This window comes from Taeniopygia guttata, chromosome 6 (genome assembly GCF_048771995.1).
Source record: "Taeniopygia guttata chromosome 6, bTaeGut7.mat, whole genome shotgun sequence".
NCBI classification, from domain to species: Eukaryota; Metazoa; Chordata; class Aves; order Passeriformes; family Estrildidae; genus Taeniopygia; species Taeniopygia guttata.
This window is the reverse complement of record NC_133031.1, coordinates 28,793,202-28,813,077: the sequence shown is the minus strand read 5'-3', so window position 1 is coordinate 28,813,077 and position 19,876 is coordinate 28,793,202. Positions and strand designations below refer to the sequence as shown.

Here is a 19,876-nt window from a genome sequence, read left to right as displayed (position 1 = left end):
CCTTTTAAACCACATTGATTAAGGTTCCACTGTTAGGTAAAGCCTTTTAAGATTTTCATTGATATCCAAAAGCCTTTATGAGGCCTTACTAAAGGAGGAAAAAAGCCACAATGAGCTTTTAACTGAAGAGAAAATGTCTTGCTAAGATTTGTCAAGATAACAAACTCACACTGGTTTTGTGATTTAATTCCTTGTATGATCAAAATGCAGCACGTACTTTGTAATGAGACCATTCAATGTTTATTTTTTAATAAACTCACTTTTTGGTTAGCAACTTGGCTTTAATCCAGGGTGGTGAAGAACAGGAGAGTTTTTGGGTCCTCAGAATTGGGAAAGCCTTTAAGAGACTCCAGCAGAACTGGTGCACAGTGGATGTGAGGGAAGTAGTGTGGCTGGGAAAGGCAGTAGCTGTAGAGACATTGTGTCTTACCACACTTCTCCTCTTGAACATCCTGTGGCTTGGGAGAAGCAGGAGAACTTGGAAAATGCATTTGCTGACTTCCAGTCAAGCTGGTAGTGTCTGTCACTGTGAAAAGAGAAAAACAGGCTTTGTAAATCTTGAAATGAAGGCCTCTGTCTTAGAGGCCTCTTGGAAAGAGCACATGGTGTCATTCCCTTCAGGGACATCTCTGTGCTCTGTGGGTACACAGTGCATATGGACAGCACGATGATCCATGCTGGAGTCCTCTCCAAATATTCAGGTGACTCCTGGATTAATTATTGGTTTTGTAATTGCCAAGTCTTTGTGATTTTGTGTGGTTCAGGGATGTGCTCTGAACTCATTCCAGGAGGGCCTTAAGCAATGCAGGGACAGGAGCAGGTCATGCACCCTTATTCTTGCTAAAGTGTGAGATAAGGGCTCCAGCATGGCTTCAGACACATGGAGACAACTGGGACTGTCTAGAAATTACACAGTATGGTGACTCTTGGAGTAGATGAACACAAAGAGGTGACAACTGGTAGTGTGCCAAGCGCCAAGGAAGGAGGGGACAGCCCACTGTGACCCTAATACAGGTCACTTGCATAAACAGAATGGCAATCTGGGACAAGATGCAAAGCTGTGTGAGAAGGGAACTGGAAGCCTTCCAAACTGCTTTGGTTCACAGGTGTGAATGAGATATGTGAATGTGATGTAACTTGGTCAACATAAACCTCTCCTGATCCCAAGAAGAATAACATAAGGTAACTCAGCAGTTATTTTAGTATAAGAAATTATGTTCTGTGGACATTTTAAAAGATGAAAATGCATCTGTTTATATACTGATATTAGTTACTTTGAAAGGCCTTACATGTTTTCAGGACTTTGTGCCACTGCTCTTTAGATTAGAGACTCTATTTTCAGCACACCAGTTGCTGACAGGACATTGTGCCAGTACATTGTCAGCATTCAGTAAAAGTAGCAATAATAAATTAAGGAGAACTGCATATCTCAATAGACAGAGATGAATAGGAGGCTCTCCAAGCATACCCAGAAGGTTTAGACAGAAATTATTTTGATGGATTGTTTGCAATTTACAGAAAAGGGAAGTGCTTAGCAATATTCCAGGACTGCTGCAGGCAGTGGGGCAGATGCATAGATGACTAAGTAGACTTTTACTCAGATTGAGATAACTCTTAGCTATGTCCCAGGGTTATGGAGCCTGCAGCTGGAGGTACTATGATTAGGTGAGATGTAAATCTTAAATCCTGACCATTTGTAGCTGGTAGATTTTAATAGCTTCTTTTGTTCAGAGCAGACTTCACAACCCTAATAGCTTGCTTGAATCCTAATATCAGACATTCCTTATCATTTTTTTGGTGAAGGAATTTTTATATTCTGATCTATTGCAGTCTACTCTGGGTGAACACTGTTAAATAGCTGCTTTGTTCGTTCTATTAAAAATTAAATGGTTCCTTTCAGAAGTTTTTCCTGTAGGAGATAGAAGTTTGGATTTGTACCCAACATGTTTAGAACTCTTTGAGATAAGAGGCTTTGCCTGTTTCACAGAGCATCCTCCTACACCTGGAGATGGAGTGGCAGGTGGATGAATCAGGAAGATATGAGAAAAAAGTGTGCTGACATAATATACGAGGTGAAACTGAGCTGGCACCAAGGGAAAAAATTAATGACTTGTCTGGGGCAATGGCAGTGAACTTCTACATCCACCCAAAGGCCAGGAAGCTTCAAACCCATCTTTGGCCGGTATCTCTGGTGGTACCTCCTTGTGCTGTGAGGCTGCTCCTAAATACACAGTGCTCCCCCGTGAGGTCACTTGTTTATCAGGGTGATGAGAAATTAATGGTAAATTGCTGCTGGTGTGTACTTTTCTCTTCATCCTGGGTTTACGACTGCAAAACTGAAATACAAAATGATCAGCTCTAACATTCACATGGATGTGATTCGTTTCTGTGAGTTCATTCTTCTATTTAGAGAAAGATATTGCTGCCCTCCCTTCTGCACTGACACAGTTGCCAAAATAACTGCTCTTACTAACTGGCAGCTTTAAAAGCCAGCCTGCAGCTGACTTTGAAACAGAAGGTCAGCAAAGGGAGCAACAGACTTCAATCCAGAGCTTTAATGGGAGCCATTGACCACAGCAAAAGGCCTTGACTGGAGTGTCTAGAGTGTGCTTTGCACAGGCCAAAAAGTCACTTTCATACTCTTTGAACCTTTTGTATAAACCTATATATTTTTCACTCTGTGGATTTCAAGATGAATGTGCAGCCGTGTGCTAGATGTGGCTATGGGGTTTACCCTGCTGAGAAGATTAACTGTATAGATCAGGTCAGTTCTCTTTCTTTATCATTTTGGACTATAATAAATGTACAGATTGGCACTTCTAACACTGTGCAAATCTCTCGGTTCCAAAAGTTCTTTGCTCATAACTGGGTTCAGAACTGAAACGAATTAATAACATGTATATATTTGAAGAAAAAAATAGTCAGATTCATTAAATGAAGGGTAAGAATCAACAGTGAGATTTTAAACATAGCAGAATAATAATGGAATACAAATAATGTCTGTTTGGTTTCTCTTTTGTGGCATGTCCAGACGTGGCATAAAGCCTGTTTTCACTGTGAAGTATGCAAGATGATGTTAACAGTAAACAACTTTGTTAGCCATGAGAAAAAGCCTTACTGTCAAGCGTAAGTGTATTTCCTTTTTTCTCTTCCATTTTATTTTTTAAAGCAAAGGTTTAATTTGGCTAGTCATTTTCATATAATGGAAGATCACAATTTGGACTCAATCTGTCCCATGTGTGATGTGAAATTAGGTATTGTTGGTGCCTTCATGTGTATCTTTGGATTTATGTCAATCACAAATGGTGGGAAACTTCTTACCCCGCATAAAGCTTCCTCATTTGGCCAGTGTGTTAAAAGACACCAAATTAAGTTCCATTTCAGTATTGTGGGAAGAAAATAAAACCAACCACAAAATTCAGTGCTTTCCAAATCAGTGGTTAAGAGTTAACAAGGCTGAGCTAATCATAAGGAAAATGTATAAAATGCAGATTTTGGAGTTGGTTTGTTCTAGGAAGTTTTATTTTATAATGATCAATTCCTGTCAAATTTGTCAGCAGAAAAAGAAGAGATGACAGTTGTTTTTTATTCTATTATTCTCTTTTGTTATTAGAAACACAGCATTGATATGATGATCATTAAAATTAATTTTGCTCTAGGCACCTACTCCCTGCAATAATAACTTGAATGTAATCTAAGATCTCTGTGTGAGTGGGGGAAAAGATGTGTACAGAGGGGTGGAGGCTGGTATTGTATTTTTGAGTGCTTGAAGAGAACCTTTCTGGTGGGCTGTCTGGTACCTTCCTAATATCCTTTTACACTTTCCCTTTTCTAGGCACAATCCAAAACACAATGCATTCACGAGTGTATTTGAAACACCAGTACATATGAATGCAAAAAAACTGTCAGAAGTGGTAAGTGAGGTAAGAAGCTTGAGGGCCAAACGTGTTTGTTCACATTTTGGTAACATATTGATGTCTCTTGTTTTGTAAGTACAAATATGGGTTTTTTACTTATCTTCCTGTGTATGACTCAAACCTCAGCTGGGTTTCAATCATTTTTTTTTTTTCAATGCGATTACTCACGTGAAAGAAATCTCAGATCTGGATTTCCTTCTCCAGTCAGAAGGGAAAATTGACTGCAACTGCTCATGTGTATATCTGATAATCTGATATACGGAAGCACAGTTTCCCCAAACTGCCCAGAGCTGTGTAAACTTAGTGACTAAGCGGGATTTCACAACCTCTGGGAGCAGGAACAACCAACTTGCTTTGTGAGCTCACCAGAAACTTCTAGGAAACAGCAGATAAATTACAGCTAGGTGGGATGCACGCAGGAGTTCCCATAAATGCTTTGTCGAGTATTTCCACTGAACCTGAGGTGGGAGAGCAGGAGGTCCAGGGAGCTTTGCAGGGTTTTGCTGGAGGTGTTTTTTGGGGATGGAGGCACATCCACCCTGCGGGTGCTGCCGTGCCCAGTCCGGCTGCTGGTGGCGCTTCGGGCCCGTTGCCATCCCCAGCGCCACCCCTGGATGTCCCATGTTGTTTCCCTCCAGAAACATCATCTTGAAACCTGCCCTGCTAGGGATCTGCTGGAATAAAAAATACAGGAACACCCAATAATCTATGGCTGCAATGCTGTTTTCTTGAATGTCAGGTCTTTCTATATCCTAAAACAACATTACTTGTGAATATGTTTCACAGGCAGAGCAACATGTTTTGATGTGATTAGCCATCACTAAAATTTACAAAGAAAGTTGTATTTCTTGGATTATGGTATGCTAAATTCATTCTGATGTCCTGCATTAGCTGTAAAAACTTGATGCACACAAATAGCCTTTGTCACACACGATCATTTATCATTTTGTACAGCATTCTTATGCGTCAGTTTTTGCAGTATCCTGGGCTGTAACTATTTCAGCAATGACTATCTCATTTACTTTAAACTGTGTGTGTGACAGATCTGCTCAGGAATGAGTTTGGGATTACTGCAGGTTCTATTTCTGGTTTAGGCAGTGATATGAGACTGATACTTCCAGTGCATGTGAGTACACAAGCCAGAGAAATTATAGCTCAAAGATCACTTTCCCTTGTTTTATACACCTTAAACACCTTCTGTCCTTTTCAATCACATAATGAGGTTCTGTTCCAGAGAGAAAATTGCTAAGGGTAGTAAAGAAGCTGATTCTGCAGTACCTGCTTAAAGGGAGTACTTCTGTAAAAAATTTGAGAGTAGGAAAATGTTTCACTAGTAAATGTATAAAATAATGATGATTTGGGAGAAGGTTTCATTTGCTGATGTGGAAGTTTGTTGTTTTCATATTGAAGTTTATCTCTGATGCAGAAAATAGAACGGTTCTTCAATCCCAACATTATGTTCTCACATAAGTCTTATGTTGAAACTCTCTGCACCTCTGTGCTTAATTTATAAATGGGAATAATGGTATATGTGCTCAGTAACATTTCTGTCCTGTCAGTTTAAATTCTCTACTCTGAATTTTTACATCTGAGAGTGAGTTATATAAGAGATCTGTGATTTCAGTTGGATTTCTCCTACATGCTATCATGATAAGAGTAACAGTAAGAACATAATGACCCAGGACTAAATATAGTAGTCATTTACATATGCACAGTTAGGATATGACATTTTGTGGACATTGTGCAGGGAAATAGGAGAGTAGACTATTGCTCACTTGCTAGTAGTTTTTTCATCTAATGCATTGACACATCCTGCTTTAAATTTCTTAGGGATTTCAATTCTCATAGATTATTTCCCCCAAAAGTATTATCTAAAGATCAAATTATTTTTTCAGAATGCCAGGTCTCAGGTGTAATATGTTGTTCCTTTTCAGATGTGCAGCTCCTATACTGGCAGAAATCCTAGGGAGAAGTTGGGTGTGGACTAGAAAGCAGAGTTTTGGCCTTAGGGCTAAATGCAAATATTATTAAAACTGTATTCTTCTCCAAAGGGGGTGTGTGTTAGTATGCACTAACAAAGTACTAAAATGAGTCATTGTCTTTTCATTTTAGATAAAATATCGAGAAGAGAGTGAACAATTCAAATCAGTCTTTCAGTGGGATGCAAGGTCCAGAGAAATTGAAAATGTCTATAAAGCCCAACAATTGGCTACCCAGGTAAGAAATAACACTCAAATCTCCCAGCCAGCAGCCTGCAGGACACCAAGGATTGCCCCTGGCTGTCCTGATTGTCAGGGGTTTAACCATGACATTTCAATGCTTAAAAAAAAGGCATTTTCTTCTCATTTGGCTAAACTTTTCGAGACAAAATAGCTCAGCTATAGCTTAGGATCGAAAAATCAGAAGGTGAGGGAGGAAGAGTGTGTCTATAGTCAGCTGTTGGGGCTGCTGCATGTACAGCCATACTCTATGTGTCTTCTCTCTACTGGCACTGGAGTTTCACAGCAGGAGATCTGATTCCCAGGGGGTGTTATTTGAGTTTCACTCCAGGATCCTAGATCCTGTCATCTTGATGTCAGTTCTTGCTGTACCAGTTCTGCCTTGACACTCTGAAGGGATGTGGAACTCAGGCCTTGTGCTGCGCAATTTCACTTCCACAGCACTGTGCGTTTCCTTTTTTTTTCCCTGTCAGATCAGCTGTTTGAGTGCTAAAACCAGGGTGAAGATAGGTAGTTATTTAGTTCCTGTTTTGTAGAATGCTTACTATGCTGCCTATGAGGAAGGGAAATCGTGGTACCCAGGAACAATCCCAGATCCTGAGATGGTCAAGATAACACAGGCACAGAAGGCTCTGACAGACGTAAGTGACTGATGTTTGGCTTTGTTTTCATGGTCTATCATATTCTGAAGACTTCCAAATCCATCAAAATCAGTCTTTGGTAAGAAATCACCTCCAGGCTTTGCAGGAAGGATATCTGGAGGGTCTGTCTACACTCTGTTAAGATGTGCCCAAAGAGAGACTTACATGTTCATTTATGTCAACAATACTCAGCCATGTAAGTGATTAAAGTCACAAAAGAGTTCTATTGCCATCACATATTTATATATTTATGTAACTCTGAAGCACTTCAACTGCTGACCAAGCTGAGGTGCTCTGATCTAGCAGGCAGTGATCTTTCTCTCAGCAGACCAGGACTCATGATGGTAAATATGTTATATTTTCCACAGACCAGACTTTTCAGGACTGAATTTTCAAGACAGATGAAAAGCACTTCTGAATTATGACTGTGTCTATACAATGGGTTAGTGACCTAATCAACATAGGCATTTGACTGTGGATGATTAATACAAATGAGAAATGTTTTCTGTTGTATGTAGGAAATAGTTGTAACTAAAAAAAGTGGAAGTTCTTTTATTTACTTTATTTTAAATAAAGTGATACATGCCTTTAGGAAGCAGGCATGAAAAGAAGAATCATATTAAGCTACAGTGGATGCTTTTCTAATAAACAAATTCATCTTCTAGTTTCAATATACAGAAGAATTTGAGCCACGGAGAGGCAAAGGCAGCTTCCCTGCTATGATCACGCCAGGTTATCAGGTTGCTAAGAGAGCCACCCAGCTAAGCAGTGATGTAAGTCACACGGGTTTTTAATTATATTTTACACCTCTGAATTTGGAGAATCCTGGGTTCAGGCCATTCACTTGAGACGTTAGATTCTATGGTGAATATTTGTTATACTGTTACAAAGTGAGAAAATGTTAACATGATGCAGAAAACAAGGTAAATAAACTGCTTGGCCTGGGAAGACAATCATATAGAATAAGTGACAATGTAGACATTTCCTGGAAAATGTAGCAACTTTTGCATAATTTATCGCAACCTGAAAAAGATTGTGACTTGCACTGAAATGTTCATAAAATTCATTTCCTTTGCTTTCCCATTATGGCTGTATTCATCAAATTATTTACATCTGACATTTTTCACTTCATTATTTGAAATCAAATAGCTGTAAGATTGAAATTAATTCATATACAAGCTACTTTAAATTTATGCGCAGAAAATTGTTCATTTATTTAAGAACAAGTCACATGAAAAAGATAAGTAAAAATAAATCCCATAAACTGATTTTAAAGTATTGTATTGTTTTCTGCAGATACTATCTACAATGTCATTGGAGTATGATCTTGGACATTAATGACTATTCTCATGGTATTTTAATCAAATGTATAGCTCACATAAATCAAGTGAAAATTTGAATATCGGGTCTATTTCTGTTTGTTTTTGGTAATCACTTTAAGGAAATTGGGGCTTAAATATATGGATAGCTTGATTGTGAAGACTGGAGAATATCATGACTGCTATTGCTCATTTTCTCTTGAAGCCTTCTGATAGGAAATACACTTTTGCTGCTTATTGTTTGTAAATGGATATATATGTTTTCCTCTTCAGGTGCAATATAAGCGTGGACATGAAGAGAGAGTTTCAAAGTTCACCTCCGTTGTAGACACTCCAGATATACTTCATGCAAAGGCTGGAGCACATCTTGCAAGTGATGTAAGTGAAACAAAATAGATTGATCTGTTTTTGGCTCTGCAAGTGGCTCCTAGGGTATTTATAAATTACTTGAAAATATGAACACAAAGAAAAAAAAAATATTTTAAAGGCAGACTTGTTTTACCATGAAGCATTTAATACTTTCAGTTACAAGGACCACATTAAATTTGAGGCCATTTTAGGCTGTCAGAACAGAAGCTGGGGAACCAGTCTGTTCCATACCCAGCAACTGGCTGCCATGCAAAGTAAAGAAAGAAACTGCCTGACTAACATAAATAGAGAAGGCATCTTGCAGGCACTTCAAGTATTTTCTTTAAACAACTCTTTTCATCCTACACCCTGAATAAGACAAAGGGGCCATGCAGAAGATGTGTGATTGTGTACTTAAAGACCAAACTGCAAAGATTCAGACTTTATGGTTCATCTTCCTTTTGGCAGATGACAGCCATCCAACGCCTGACTTTGCAAATTTAAGGATTGATTATATGTGCAATCAAGGCACATTTGCTCTAATTGCTCCTGAACTGTCTTGAATTTTTACAGATGAAATACACAGAAGACTTTGAAGAACGGAAGGGAAAAGGCAGCTTTCCTGCTATGATCACTCCAGCTTATCAAATAGCCAAGAGAGCGAATGAATTAGCCAGTGATGTAAGTGTCCAAAGAAAAGTCTCTTTTGGGAAAGAAAATATTAAACTGTCACACAAATTTTGCATTAAAACATTTACTGGCAGAAATTCCATGAGCATGGCTTACTGTTCTTTACTGGCTTTCTTTTCCTTTCCAAACATAACAAAACCACAACACCCTTTAATAAGCACCATAAAAGGACATAAGAGTTCCTTCAAAATGTACAATTAATTGTGCTTTGTTATTGGAAACTGAAAGATAAGCTCTCTTTGTTGGAGAAGATAATATATGGAAGAACCTATAACTCAAAGGAAGTGAATTTAAAACATTGTTAAGAATCATTGAGGAAAATAAGAGATCCATAATTTTGAAGGTAAAAGCAACTGACTCTAAAACAATTAGATGTTTTTATTTGCCTTTGATCTCTGGAAAACCCTTCACTTTTGTCAGCAAACACACATGGTGATTAAAGGGCAGCATCAGGTTACAGGCATTGTCTTGACTTCAGCAAATGTAGTGCAAATCTTGGTCTAAACTTGATGATAGCCTAAAATTCCCTTTATCACTGGGGATAAAGCATCTTTCAGAAACAAACCCATTTATTGATGGGGTTCAGGTGACTGACCCTGTGGTAAAAAAGTGCTCTGTGGTAACTGTGAATTTGCATTACAATCAGTTCTATTTTTTTAAACTGTTGGAGCATCAGGGTTTAGCCACTGTCAAGCAGGTGGTGCTGAACACATTGACCCAACAGACTGGGTTGAAATGGCAAGTCCCACGTTCCTAGTGCATTATTAAGTAGATATAGTTATATTTTTGTATCTTCAAGTGGCATATTTGACTTGTGCAGGTTGGTGGCAATGGGAGTTTTGACAATCCTTTATTGAGAACATGTGCATGCTATTGGTTGTTATTTATTGTGCAGCATCTGTGAACCAGACTAAATTCAAAGAATTATTCGTTTCCTTTTTTTCCTGTTAGGTGAAGTATCATCAAAGATATGAAAAAGAGATCAAGGGAAAAGTCAGCCATACAGCTGGAGCAGATGTTGCTTTTGCCAGAGAAAATGCAGATCAATATGGACAGGTATGCAACATCCAAGAGATAGCCATGCTGGTGTTGATTGTTACTGCAGCTGATTGCTCAAGGCTTTAGAAACTGGTGACACCTATTTTCACTTTGTTTTCCTTGGTGGGAAAACAAGGTCTCAAGGGAATGGATGGTGTGCAAAGAGCACTGTGCTCCTGAAGTGTAATGCATCTGTCACTGGCACCTGAAGGTGTGACTGCAGGGTGGCTGCACTGTCACTGCATGACCCTCATGGTAGGACCATTCCTAAAGACTGACCTTGGCAAATTTCATCTGTGTGCATGTATGCACTCTACACTTCTATTTTGGTGTTGTTGTGTATCACACTGAAATGTGTTTACCCGAGGAAATATTCCCATTCCGTGAATAAGTAAATTCAGGCAGGAGAAAAGCTAAAGGGTTGTGAAATGGTAGAAACCTGGCAGATAGTCAGGTGCCTTTTTCCTGTGGGTATTTTCACAAATCTTGGGAGCTTTGCTTCTCTAAATATGTGTGAACAGCACTGAATCTCTTAGATACACAATCTCTTAGATTTCCCCTCTTCTATAAAAGGGGAATTATAAACCTGACAAGCTGTAGTTTTGTATTTGTAGGACCAGATAGGCTTTAGTTCTGTTTTGGTCAGTGGCATTTGTTTCACTTATGTTTCATTTTTAAAGGAATACAATTGGTTTTGTGGTTGCCCAGAATGCACCAAATTCCAATTAGGTTAGGGGAATGCACAGCTATATAGAACTGAATACAGCTAAATGGAATTTGAAAGGAATTGAGTAGTGGTACTGTATAAAGAAAACTGTATGGTTAATCTCAGGGGTTTTTGTCCTGCTTCTCAGTAGGCCCATATACTTTCGAGAAATGAAGGAACAGGGGCTACAGCTCTGCTTTCCTAAAAATTTTGGTATTTTATATTTCTTCACCTCTTCTCTCGGAATCTACATTTAGTATTCTGTGGAAAGCAAACCATCCTTGAAAAGTATGAGTCTAGAATTGGAGCAATGAAGCCTTCAATTACTTTTGTCTTTTGAACTGCTACAAGTTTTAATAGGAATAAACAAATAAAATGAATTTGAGAAAGGACTAATTACATTTCCAAGCATTAGAATGCTTCTGTTTTAGAATTAATTTAAGTTTTCTTTCTTTGAAAGTGTCTTTGAAACTTCAGTCATGGACTTCAAATTCGATTTGAGTTTTAATCTTTATAGATTGGATACTGATATTATTAGTCAAATAACACAGAGTCACTGAAATTAATGGATCTTTCTGAGTAAACTGTGACTTAACATTGGTAAAGAGATTAGATTTTTAACTGTTGAGATCATTAACAATGAATTGAGTATGCGTCAGACAGATATATATATATGTACATGCATATTTATATATAACATGAGACAATTTAAGGAATCTTACTATAAAATTCCTGTACTGAACATCTGTTTTGTTCATGTTTAAAAACATTAAGAGTGGCTAAAATAGTTTTCTGAAACTTTGAACATATGCACAATATAAGAAATGATATTAAAATGTATTTTAGAAAGTTAGAAGCAAAAGACAGGTTGGTCTGGGAATTCAAACTCATTAATGGTATTTTAAGAAACTAACTCAGCTGATTATTCAACTGCATTTTTTCTTTTCTGTGCCTGTTTATAGAATAATTTAATGCCATTGTAACTATTATTCACCAGTGTGTGTCATAATGTTCACAAACTTGTGGTGTGACCTATTTTAAAATGTGACATTGGTGGTGCCCAAAATGACCAACAATGGATGGTTTTGCACTGAGAAAACACAAAAGAGATATCCCAGATATTTGTAGCTGTTCCTATCTGTGTTGTCCATGGCATTCTTGACATGCATTCTATTCATGGCACATTCTATTTTCACTCAAACTGCCTCTTTACTACAAAAGATTCAAAAAATATTGCAGAGAAGACACATTACACTTTATCTCACTTGTTTGTATTCTTGTTTGTACTTCATATTCTCCCCAGCTCTTGCCATAGAAGGCTTTGAGATTATTATTGTCCATTACATAAAAAAATTCTCCAGTATTTTGCTGCTAAACTATCTAAATGGCTTTCAAATTGTCAGATATTTACACATAAACTTATCTATAGATGTATTTAAGGGTGTTACTTGCACAGCAATTGGATGTTTTTTAATCAGACAAGTGGAATTTTGTGATTTTGTTCACTAAGGAGTTTGGCATTTTGATATCTAGGTATCTCTGCTTCATTTATTCATCCCTCTTCAAAATACATCACTGCACTAGTGAATTATTTTTGGTCAATTATTATGTGAAAAATGACCATGGAAAAATTAAACAGCTCCTGTAACACCATAAAAGAAGGCTGATCCTATGTTAAACTTGTAAACTGTAAGCCAGTCTCCTGGCTAATCAAGCCATTAGCTATTTTTATAGTATTCCAGGGTAACATGTATTGACAAACAGAGAAGCAAGCAGATATCATCTCTGTGAGAAATGAGGTGAGAGCGGAAGGGTTTGTGTGTCATTGTACACTTGAATGTTATCTTTACCACAGCTAATGGCTACCTAAATTTTTCTTGGAATGCAGCACGGGTAGCTTCAGAGCCATAAGTAATTTAACAGGTCAATTTATTCTTATATTTTGGTCATTTTTTCATTAAAAAGAAATCATTGAAGCCGTGAACCTCCCTACTAACAGGGACTGTGGGGCTTTGTAAAATAACCCATGGCCCCACCTGCTCATGTATGATGACTAAACAGTCTGAATTTTCTTCAGGGATATATGGATGAGTTTGAGGAGCACAGAGGGAAAGGAAGCTTTCCTGCTATGATCACTCCAGCTTATCAAAATGCCAAGAAAGCAAATGAATTGGCAAGTGATGTAAGTATGAAACCTGAATCAATACAATTCATAAACAATTAAAAACAGCAGTTTGTCAGAGCAGTGCCTGGGAGGAGGATGCTAAAACTGCACTTGAGAAGTAAACAAAAGTGACATTTTGCTGCATTGCTGGGAACTGGATAGCTCAGGGGATTAATAATATCCATTAATAGAAGGGGGCACAGCTCCAGCTTGCACGAAGGAGGAGATGGATGTAGCAGCTAATGGGGATCCCTACTGTTAGGTTAACCCTCCTGGCAAATCTGCACCTGTATTATTAATGAAACCTTCAACTGCCTTAATCATCCTGCGGACTACTGTGGTATTCCCAGTAGTGAATAAATGGAGGATGAATGAACTGTACTGGTTTTGATATTTTGATGTATCATGCCCCTAGCACAAAGCAAGTCATATGGAGGGAAAGAAGCAGTCTGACACTGTCACTTCACAGAAGTGAGCTTATTTCTGGGATGTGATTTTTGGTTTTGGGTGGTAAACTAAAGAATTGGCAAAGAGGTGGTGGTGTGTGATTCCTGCATCCAGCCCATCCATGAGAGGGCCTCAGCCCTGTTTGGGGAGACCATTTCAGGCAGTGACAAAAAATGGGTCAGTGTGTAGGTCAGTACCCCGTGGGTGCTCTGAAGGGCTCCTGTGAGTGACAACCTTTGTGGTGTGGACACCTGTCCCCGGTGGGGCTGCCTGAGCTGATGAGCTCAGTCTGACTTCTGCGGAGATAACAGATGGTGGAGTCTTTCAGCTTGTATTAGTCTGGACTAGACACGAGCAATAAACTGGAGTGAAAGGATCAGTCGTGTTCTGTTACCTGAGCTTATCACTGAGAGAATATAAAACACCTCAAATCCTCTGTGGCCAACCCCAGTTTAATGACAAACTCAGCAATCCCTCGTTTAAACATGAAATATTTAACCTTTCCACACAAAGATCACAGTTCCATAGGTTTTGGAAATGCCAATGGTCAGTAGTTTCCTCGTTAATTTATAATACATAGAGGGAAAAGGAGGATTGGTTCATGGAAGTAACATTTGGACACTACAGTACTTACAAACTTTCCTTATAGTTTTAAAGCCTGAGGAAATGTGTGCAGACTTGGAAAATAAAAAACCCAAACCACTTTGCATTTCAGTTAATGTAAAATAATTTATAAAAGGCCAAGTACTACCTCTCTTCACCCATCCAAGTCCAATTTATGTCAAAAACCTGATGGCTAAATTTAATTTAGAAATCCCTTATTTCAATCTTAATTTTGTTGAGAAATATAATTCCCTTAAACACACCAAAAGTACAAAAAGATACAGCTTTTTAAAAAAGCTGGTTTCTACAAAAGGAAAAGTTTGCAGAGTGCTTGATGACTATCTGTAATCCTCTGACTAAAATTAAGTACCAAGGATTAACTTCATTAATAGAAGAGCAGACAGGCTCCAGCCAGGAATCTGCTAGCAATCTCTTCAAGCCATGAACAAAAACCAGTGCTGTTCAGTCTATGTGAAAAATTTATTAAAAATACTATCTAGTAAAATGTCTTGAGAGGGACTGTGAGGGGCTATGGGGTTATATTGGGTTATTCGAGGTAGTAAATATGGTGTTTCAGCTTGGCAAATTCCATTTACTTATCAAAGCAAGCACAGGGGGAGATATTATCCTGACTCATGAAGCCAGTCTAAATAGTAAAGATGAAAAGGTGCACATCTATTTTATAATTCTCCCTACTTCTTTTCAGATAAAATACAAGAAAGATCTTTCCAAGATGAAAGGTGCAGCTCACTTTCACTCCCTAACAGCTGAAGACAACTTGGTCCTTAAACAAGCCCAAAGTGTTAACAAGCTTGTCAGTGAGGTAAGGGCTTGAATCGATCTCTTAACAAGTTTGGGAGCAGTTCATACAAATATTTGTGTTTGATGAGTAAGGACTGCAAGTTAAAAAAAGCGCTGTTTTTCTTACTGCATTGTACATAACAAAAATCATCTGTGGGTAGCACAGCAACTGGAGAGAAAAGCTCAAGAGCAGATCTTTGGGTGCTGCATTGTGGCCCTTCCAATCATCTGTGTGAAAGTGTGGGAAATTAGCCCCAGGAGAACAACTCTAGTTCTGACCACATGAAGAATTGAAATCTGATAAAAACCCCACCCCAAACCTGAACTGTGCTTTTAAGATATAATGCTTTAGGACCAATTTGGTGTGTGCCTTAACGTGTCTTAAAGGGTATTCTAATAATCAAAAAATAAGAAAAGAGACAAAATTTATACCATTCTGGTTATGCAGATTTCTTTTTTCTTCCATACTGTACAAGACTGTGAGTCACTGATAAATGATTCTTTTTCTGCTTGATAAGGGAAGATTGCAAGAGAATTCTCAGTAGAATCTGAATTATTAATTTATTTATAGTGTCATATCAGCTATAAAACTATTAATAAATGTGAGTTTCTAGAACTTCCCCATGGCACTTTATAAACTTATACTCTTGAGATGTCAAAGTATAAAACCTTCAATAATGAAAAACCCCTGGAAGTAGGGCTGGAAGGGGCCTCCTGGGCCAATGATTCCTGTTCCTGCTGCTTCGACACAGCACTGTATAATCCTCCTATTCCAATTTCTAGCCTACATTTATTCCTGTCCACTTTATTACCACTGTGTTTTGTGCTAGCATTGCCCTTTAGTTTAAAAAGTTCTTCTCCCTGCATGGTTTCTTTTCTGAGAGGTTTACAAATATATCATTTTCTTCTCTCTGCCTTTGATTTCCTCAACTAAGCAAGCTGAGTTCTTCTCATCTCTCAGTCTTTCACTGCAGCTGTTACAGGCTGAGTTCCTTAAACAGGAATGACTGTAAGAGTACAAAAGCTCTTGCTGAGGTCTTGCTGGAATTTGGTACATGGAACATTTTTACATGCTCATTTGCTCCAAACTCACCTTAGAATTTCTTTGTATATCATAGTTTTTGTTAATAGTTTTGCTCCTGTCACTGTCTTGTATACTTGGCAGAGAATGAAATTGCGTTTATTTTGCCTATAAAATGAGAACTGAGTATATGAGTATTCTCTTCATATTAATTTTCATCATATGTCCTCTGATGAATACCATGTGTCAAAATCTCTGAACAGTGGGTCTGCCTAATAAATGGTGTGTGAAGGAACTTGCTAGAGCAGATTAAGGTTTTACCATAGCTTCCTGTTGTGCGTTTTTGTCACTAAGGTGGAGTACAAGAAGGATCTTGGAAACAACAAAGGCTACAGCATGAACTACTGTGACACTCCACAATTCAAGAATATGAGCAAGATCTCAAAATTCACCAGTGATGTAAGTTTGCAGTACCTCGTGTGTGGCTTGCTTGCCCTGGTAGCTGCTGGAATCACAGGTCATCTGTGAGAGTGTGTTTCATATAAATGTGTGCTGGAAATGTGATTATAACTCATTTTAGCCTGTTTTTGTACAGCACTTATCCTAATGTGTCCTGATGTATAGCTGGGACATTTATTTTATTTAGGATTATAGAAAGAACTATTATGGTATTTAGAAGAAAGGTCACTTACCATGTACTGCTGATCTAGAGAAGTAGAAATCTGTTGTTACTCTTGACTGTCATAATTATTTATTTCATGTCTATTTCCTGATTGGACAGGTAGGCAGAAGATGCTTCACCACAGTTCATGCCAGAGAGGAGCATAATTACTGTGTGAAAATAATCAGTGTTAATAGTTAAACCTCTTGTTTCCCATGAAACAATTTTGTTTCATACTGCTTCTTACCATTCTCTGAAATCCCAGAGGAGTAAATATTTTGCCATACAGTTCAGATTGTTGAATGACCAGTTTTTCTTGTCAAATCCCCCACTCTGGGATTGGTGAAAGATGCACCAAAACAAGCCAATTTTCTTCATTTCTTAATGTACAAATATTGTCTCCCTGGGACTTTGTTCTAGTATTTATTTCTGATGAAATGCAGATGTATCTTCTTTATGTGGCATTTAGGTGATATGAAGAGTGAGTAAATGATATCTTGTAGTAAAAGAAACTCACCGAGAGTTTTAGCTTTTATTTTTTAAAGTACCAAGGTTTTTGTGGACTAATGAATAGTTGTATTGGAGCAGCATTAGTAGACCAGAGCTGTAACAATTTGTCTCCCTGCCGTAAAATATAGAAACTCTTAAAAGCTGAAACTCTTCAGTAGAAAATCTGAATATATTTTCTCAGAGTATTTTTTTTTTTTTTTGGTACAGCTTAAATACAAAGAAACCTACCAGAATGAAATGAAAGGTCACTATGTGGGTGTTGGCATGGACAAGAGGATGCTCCATGCCATGAAAGTTGGCAGCTTGGCAAGCAATGTGAGTCCCTTTTAATCACACTTGCATGCTTGTGGCCTCCGTGTCTTTCAGTTTTTCCAGAATTAAGTTGATAGAAAACTTTAGATCATACTGTACTGGGGATCTAATGGATAGATATGTTGAGAAGAGGGGAAATTTTGGAAACCCTTTTGTACTGTTTTATGGCTCACTGTGTGGAAGAAGTTAAAATAAGAAATTTCAGTGATCTGGCAACATACTGAGATCCTTCAGTTTTCTTTGACATCAGTAGGATGCTGAAGGTTGTTTGCCACCACCCCCAGGGTCAGACCTTTGCTGGAAAAAACAGTCTTTAATGAAGATTTCTGGATTGCAATTTAATTTACTGGGTTAGTCAAGAAGCTATTTCATTACATACCATTCCTTCAAGTACATTATTTACAAATCTGTAAGAAGCTTGAGAACTAAGCAGAAAGATAAAAGAGATGTGTCATAGGTGGAAGTTAAGTTAATGCTCCCACTGTTGGCATTGGATTAATTGAGAAGCTGAAAAAGAATCAATTAGTGGCTAAACTATGCAAATAATTTCATTTTCTTTGTCACTCATGACATTGAACTTACTTTGTTTCTTGCATTTAATATTAATATTATTGTTTCTCCTTTCCTCTTGACTGATAATTATTCAAACAAATGACAGCTGAAAAAAAAAAGAATGATTTTTTTTTGTTCTCCTTGTGTTTCAGATAGCCTATAAGTCTGATTACAAACATGATGGTGTTGACTACAATTACCCAGCTACTCTCACTCCTTCATACCAGACAACAAGAAAGTTGGTCCCTTTGAAAGATGTAAATAATAATTTTATGGTTTTGTTTTTGTTTTTTTTTTTTTCCCTATGACTTGCATAGCTCATCATCTCTCTGTAGGAGAGATTGTGATAGATTGTGTGTGTCAAATGATGATTTAATGACAGGAACAAGCAGCCACTGCTAATGAAGCTAAAGCAAAGAAGTGCAGTGTCAAGAGGTCTCAGAGCAGAAGGTGCTGCCATGTCCTGCTGTTGGTGTCAGCTCAGCACAGACTGTAGGGCCAAGTGAAATCAGTGGTTCTGCCCTATCCCAGCTCTGTGCTGCTAAAGTCTCACCATCCTGGGGCAGCTTCAGCAGCAGCCTCAAGCACTGAAAACACAGGGAGACTAAAACAGCCTGTGTGAATCCTTTGTGAATTCCCTGGGGAGTTCCCTTTGGAGGGGAGTGGGTTGATCAGGTCACCTTCCTCCAGCTGTGGTCCCTGAGAGAGGAGCCCCCTGTGCCCCTGACTTGTGGGAAGTGCAGGTATGGTACTTTCACTTCTCACAAGCATTAAAAGCTTGACTCATCTCCTCTACCACTGGTAACTCACCTGTGCCTTAGTCAGGAGCACAGTCACCAGGCACTGCTTAGAAAATCAGCAGGAAGAGAGCACCAGCTCTGCAGGGCGTTTCTGACTTCCTAAAGTATATACACCCCGTCTCTACTCTGAAATTGCAAAAATCCAGGAGCATTATGCCTTAGAAAGGTCATTAACATTATGTGAGATTTATCTGGCCCAAACATGTCTTCCAAGACAAGGATGGCACATGAAGAGCTAGAATTGGGAACCCTGGTGTATTTGAGGAAGTATTGGGTATACTTCAACTCTAAGATGAACTCTTGCCTCTACAGCAGTAATTTCAGCTTCGCCTTGGGAAAAGATGAAAACAGTAAAATTCAGTTTTTGATTGCTTACTGTGTTCTTAAAGAGTTCAAGGTAAGCATAAATTCATGTCCAAAATGTAAAAGACATTTCAGCAATTCCAGTGCTCTACAATTGGTAGTCAGCATCAGGGTTTGAAACACATAACTCCACTGGCCACAGAGACTCAGGTGCACCAGTCCTGATCTAGGATTTTGCATTAGTCCCAGGACTTGTGTGCTCCCAAATAACCAACACGCTTACCCTGAACTCTTTTAGGAATACGCCTCTCTCATACACTAAGCAATCAAAAGTAGCAATAAATACACAGCTTCAGTTTAAAAAAAAAAAAATGATCCCTTTCCCTGGAATTAAAATTCTCCCTGTCTCTGAGAAAGCAAATGCACTGTTTTAAGTACCTTAATCACTTTGGACATGTGAGATAATTCAGGCCTTTTTTCCTAGCTTTTATCATTCTGGCAGAATGAGGAAGTTTATGTGAGGATATGGGAGATAAGAAGGTTTGCATTGAAATAGTTTCAGTAACTCAAAGTCTCCAGAAATATGCTCCACTTTACTGGAAAGATGTGTTCTTAAGAAACTAGTTTTAAACAATGTGATTTGCAGTGTTTGCAAAGTGGTGATTAACTACAGTGAATATTAATGAGGGCCTACAGAGAATAATAATTGTGTTTTATGGTATAGCAATGAGTTCTTTTGCAGCAACAGGTTTGAAAGGAAGTGTCATAGGATTTTTTTTTTTTTATCATGCATAATTTGGGGCTTTAAAATATTTCTTTGTAAC

At 38.2% G+C, this 19,876-nt stretch overlaps 1 protein-coding gene across 1 annotated transcript in view; it reads left to right on the top strand.

Annotated features, from left to right (window-relative positions):
- The first annotated feature begins 2,496 nt into the window (after positions 1 to 2,496).
- The window catches only part of NRAP (nebulin related anchoring protein), a 47,303-nt gene continuing 29,923 nt past the window's right edge, over positions 2,497 to 19,876 (top strand). Inside the window, exons 1-14 of the mRNA XM_030276436.4 lie at positions 2,497 to 2,764; positions 3,032 to 3,126; positions 3,836 to 3,923; positions 6,030 to 6,134; positions 6,673 to 6,777; positions 7,443 to 7,550; positions 8,370 to 8,474; positions 9,018 to 9,125; positions 10,086 to 10,190; positions 12,956 to 13,060; positions 14,799 to 14,915; positions 16,269 to 16,373; positions 17,293 to 17,400; positions 18,102 to 18,206. Coding sequence (XP_030132296.4) covers positions 2,693 to 2,764; positions 3,032 to 3,126; positions 3,836 to 3,923; positions 6,030 to 6,134; positions 6,673 to 6,777; positions 7,443 to 7,550; positions 8,370 to 8,474; positions 9,018 to 9,125; positions 10,086 to 10,190; positions 12,956 to 13,060; positions 14,799 to 14,915; positions 16,269 to 16,373; positions 17,293 to 17,400; positions 18,102 to 18,206 — 1,431 coding nt within the window. The 5' untranslated portion in view covers positions 2,497 to 2,692. The remainder of the gene's footprint in view (positions 2,765 to 3,031; positions 3,127 to 3,835; positions 3,924 to 6,029; positions 6,135 to 6,672; positions 6,778 to 7,442; positions 7,551 to 8,369; positions 8,475 to 9,017; positions 9,126 to 10,085; positions 10,191 to 12,955; positions 13,061 to 14,798; positions 14,916 to 16,268; positions 16,374 to 17,292; positions 17,401 to 18,101; positions 18,207 to 19,876) is intronic.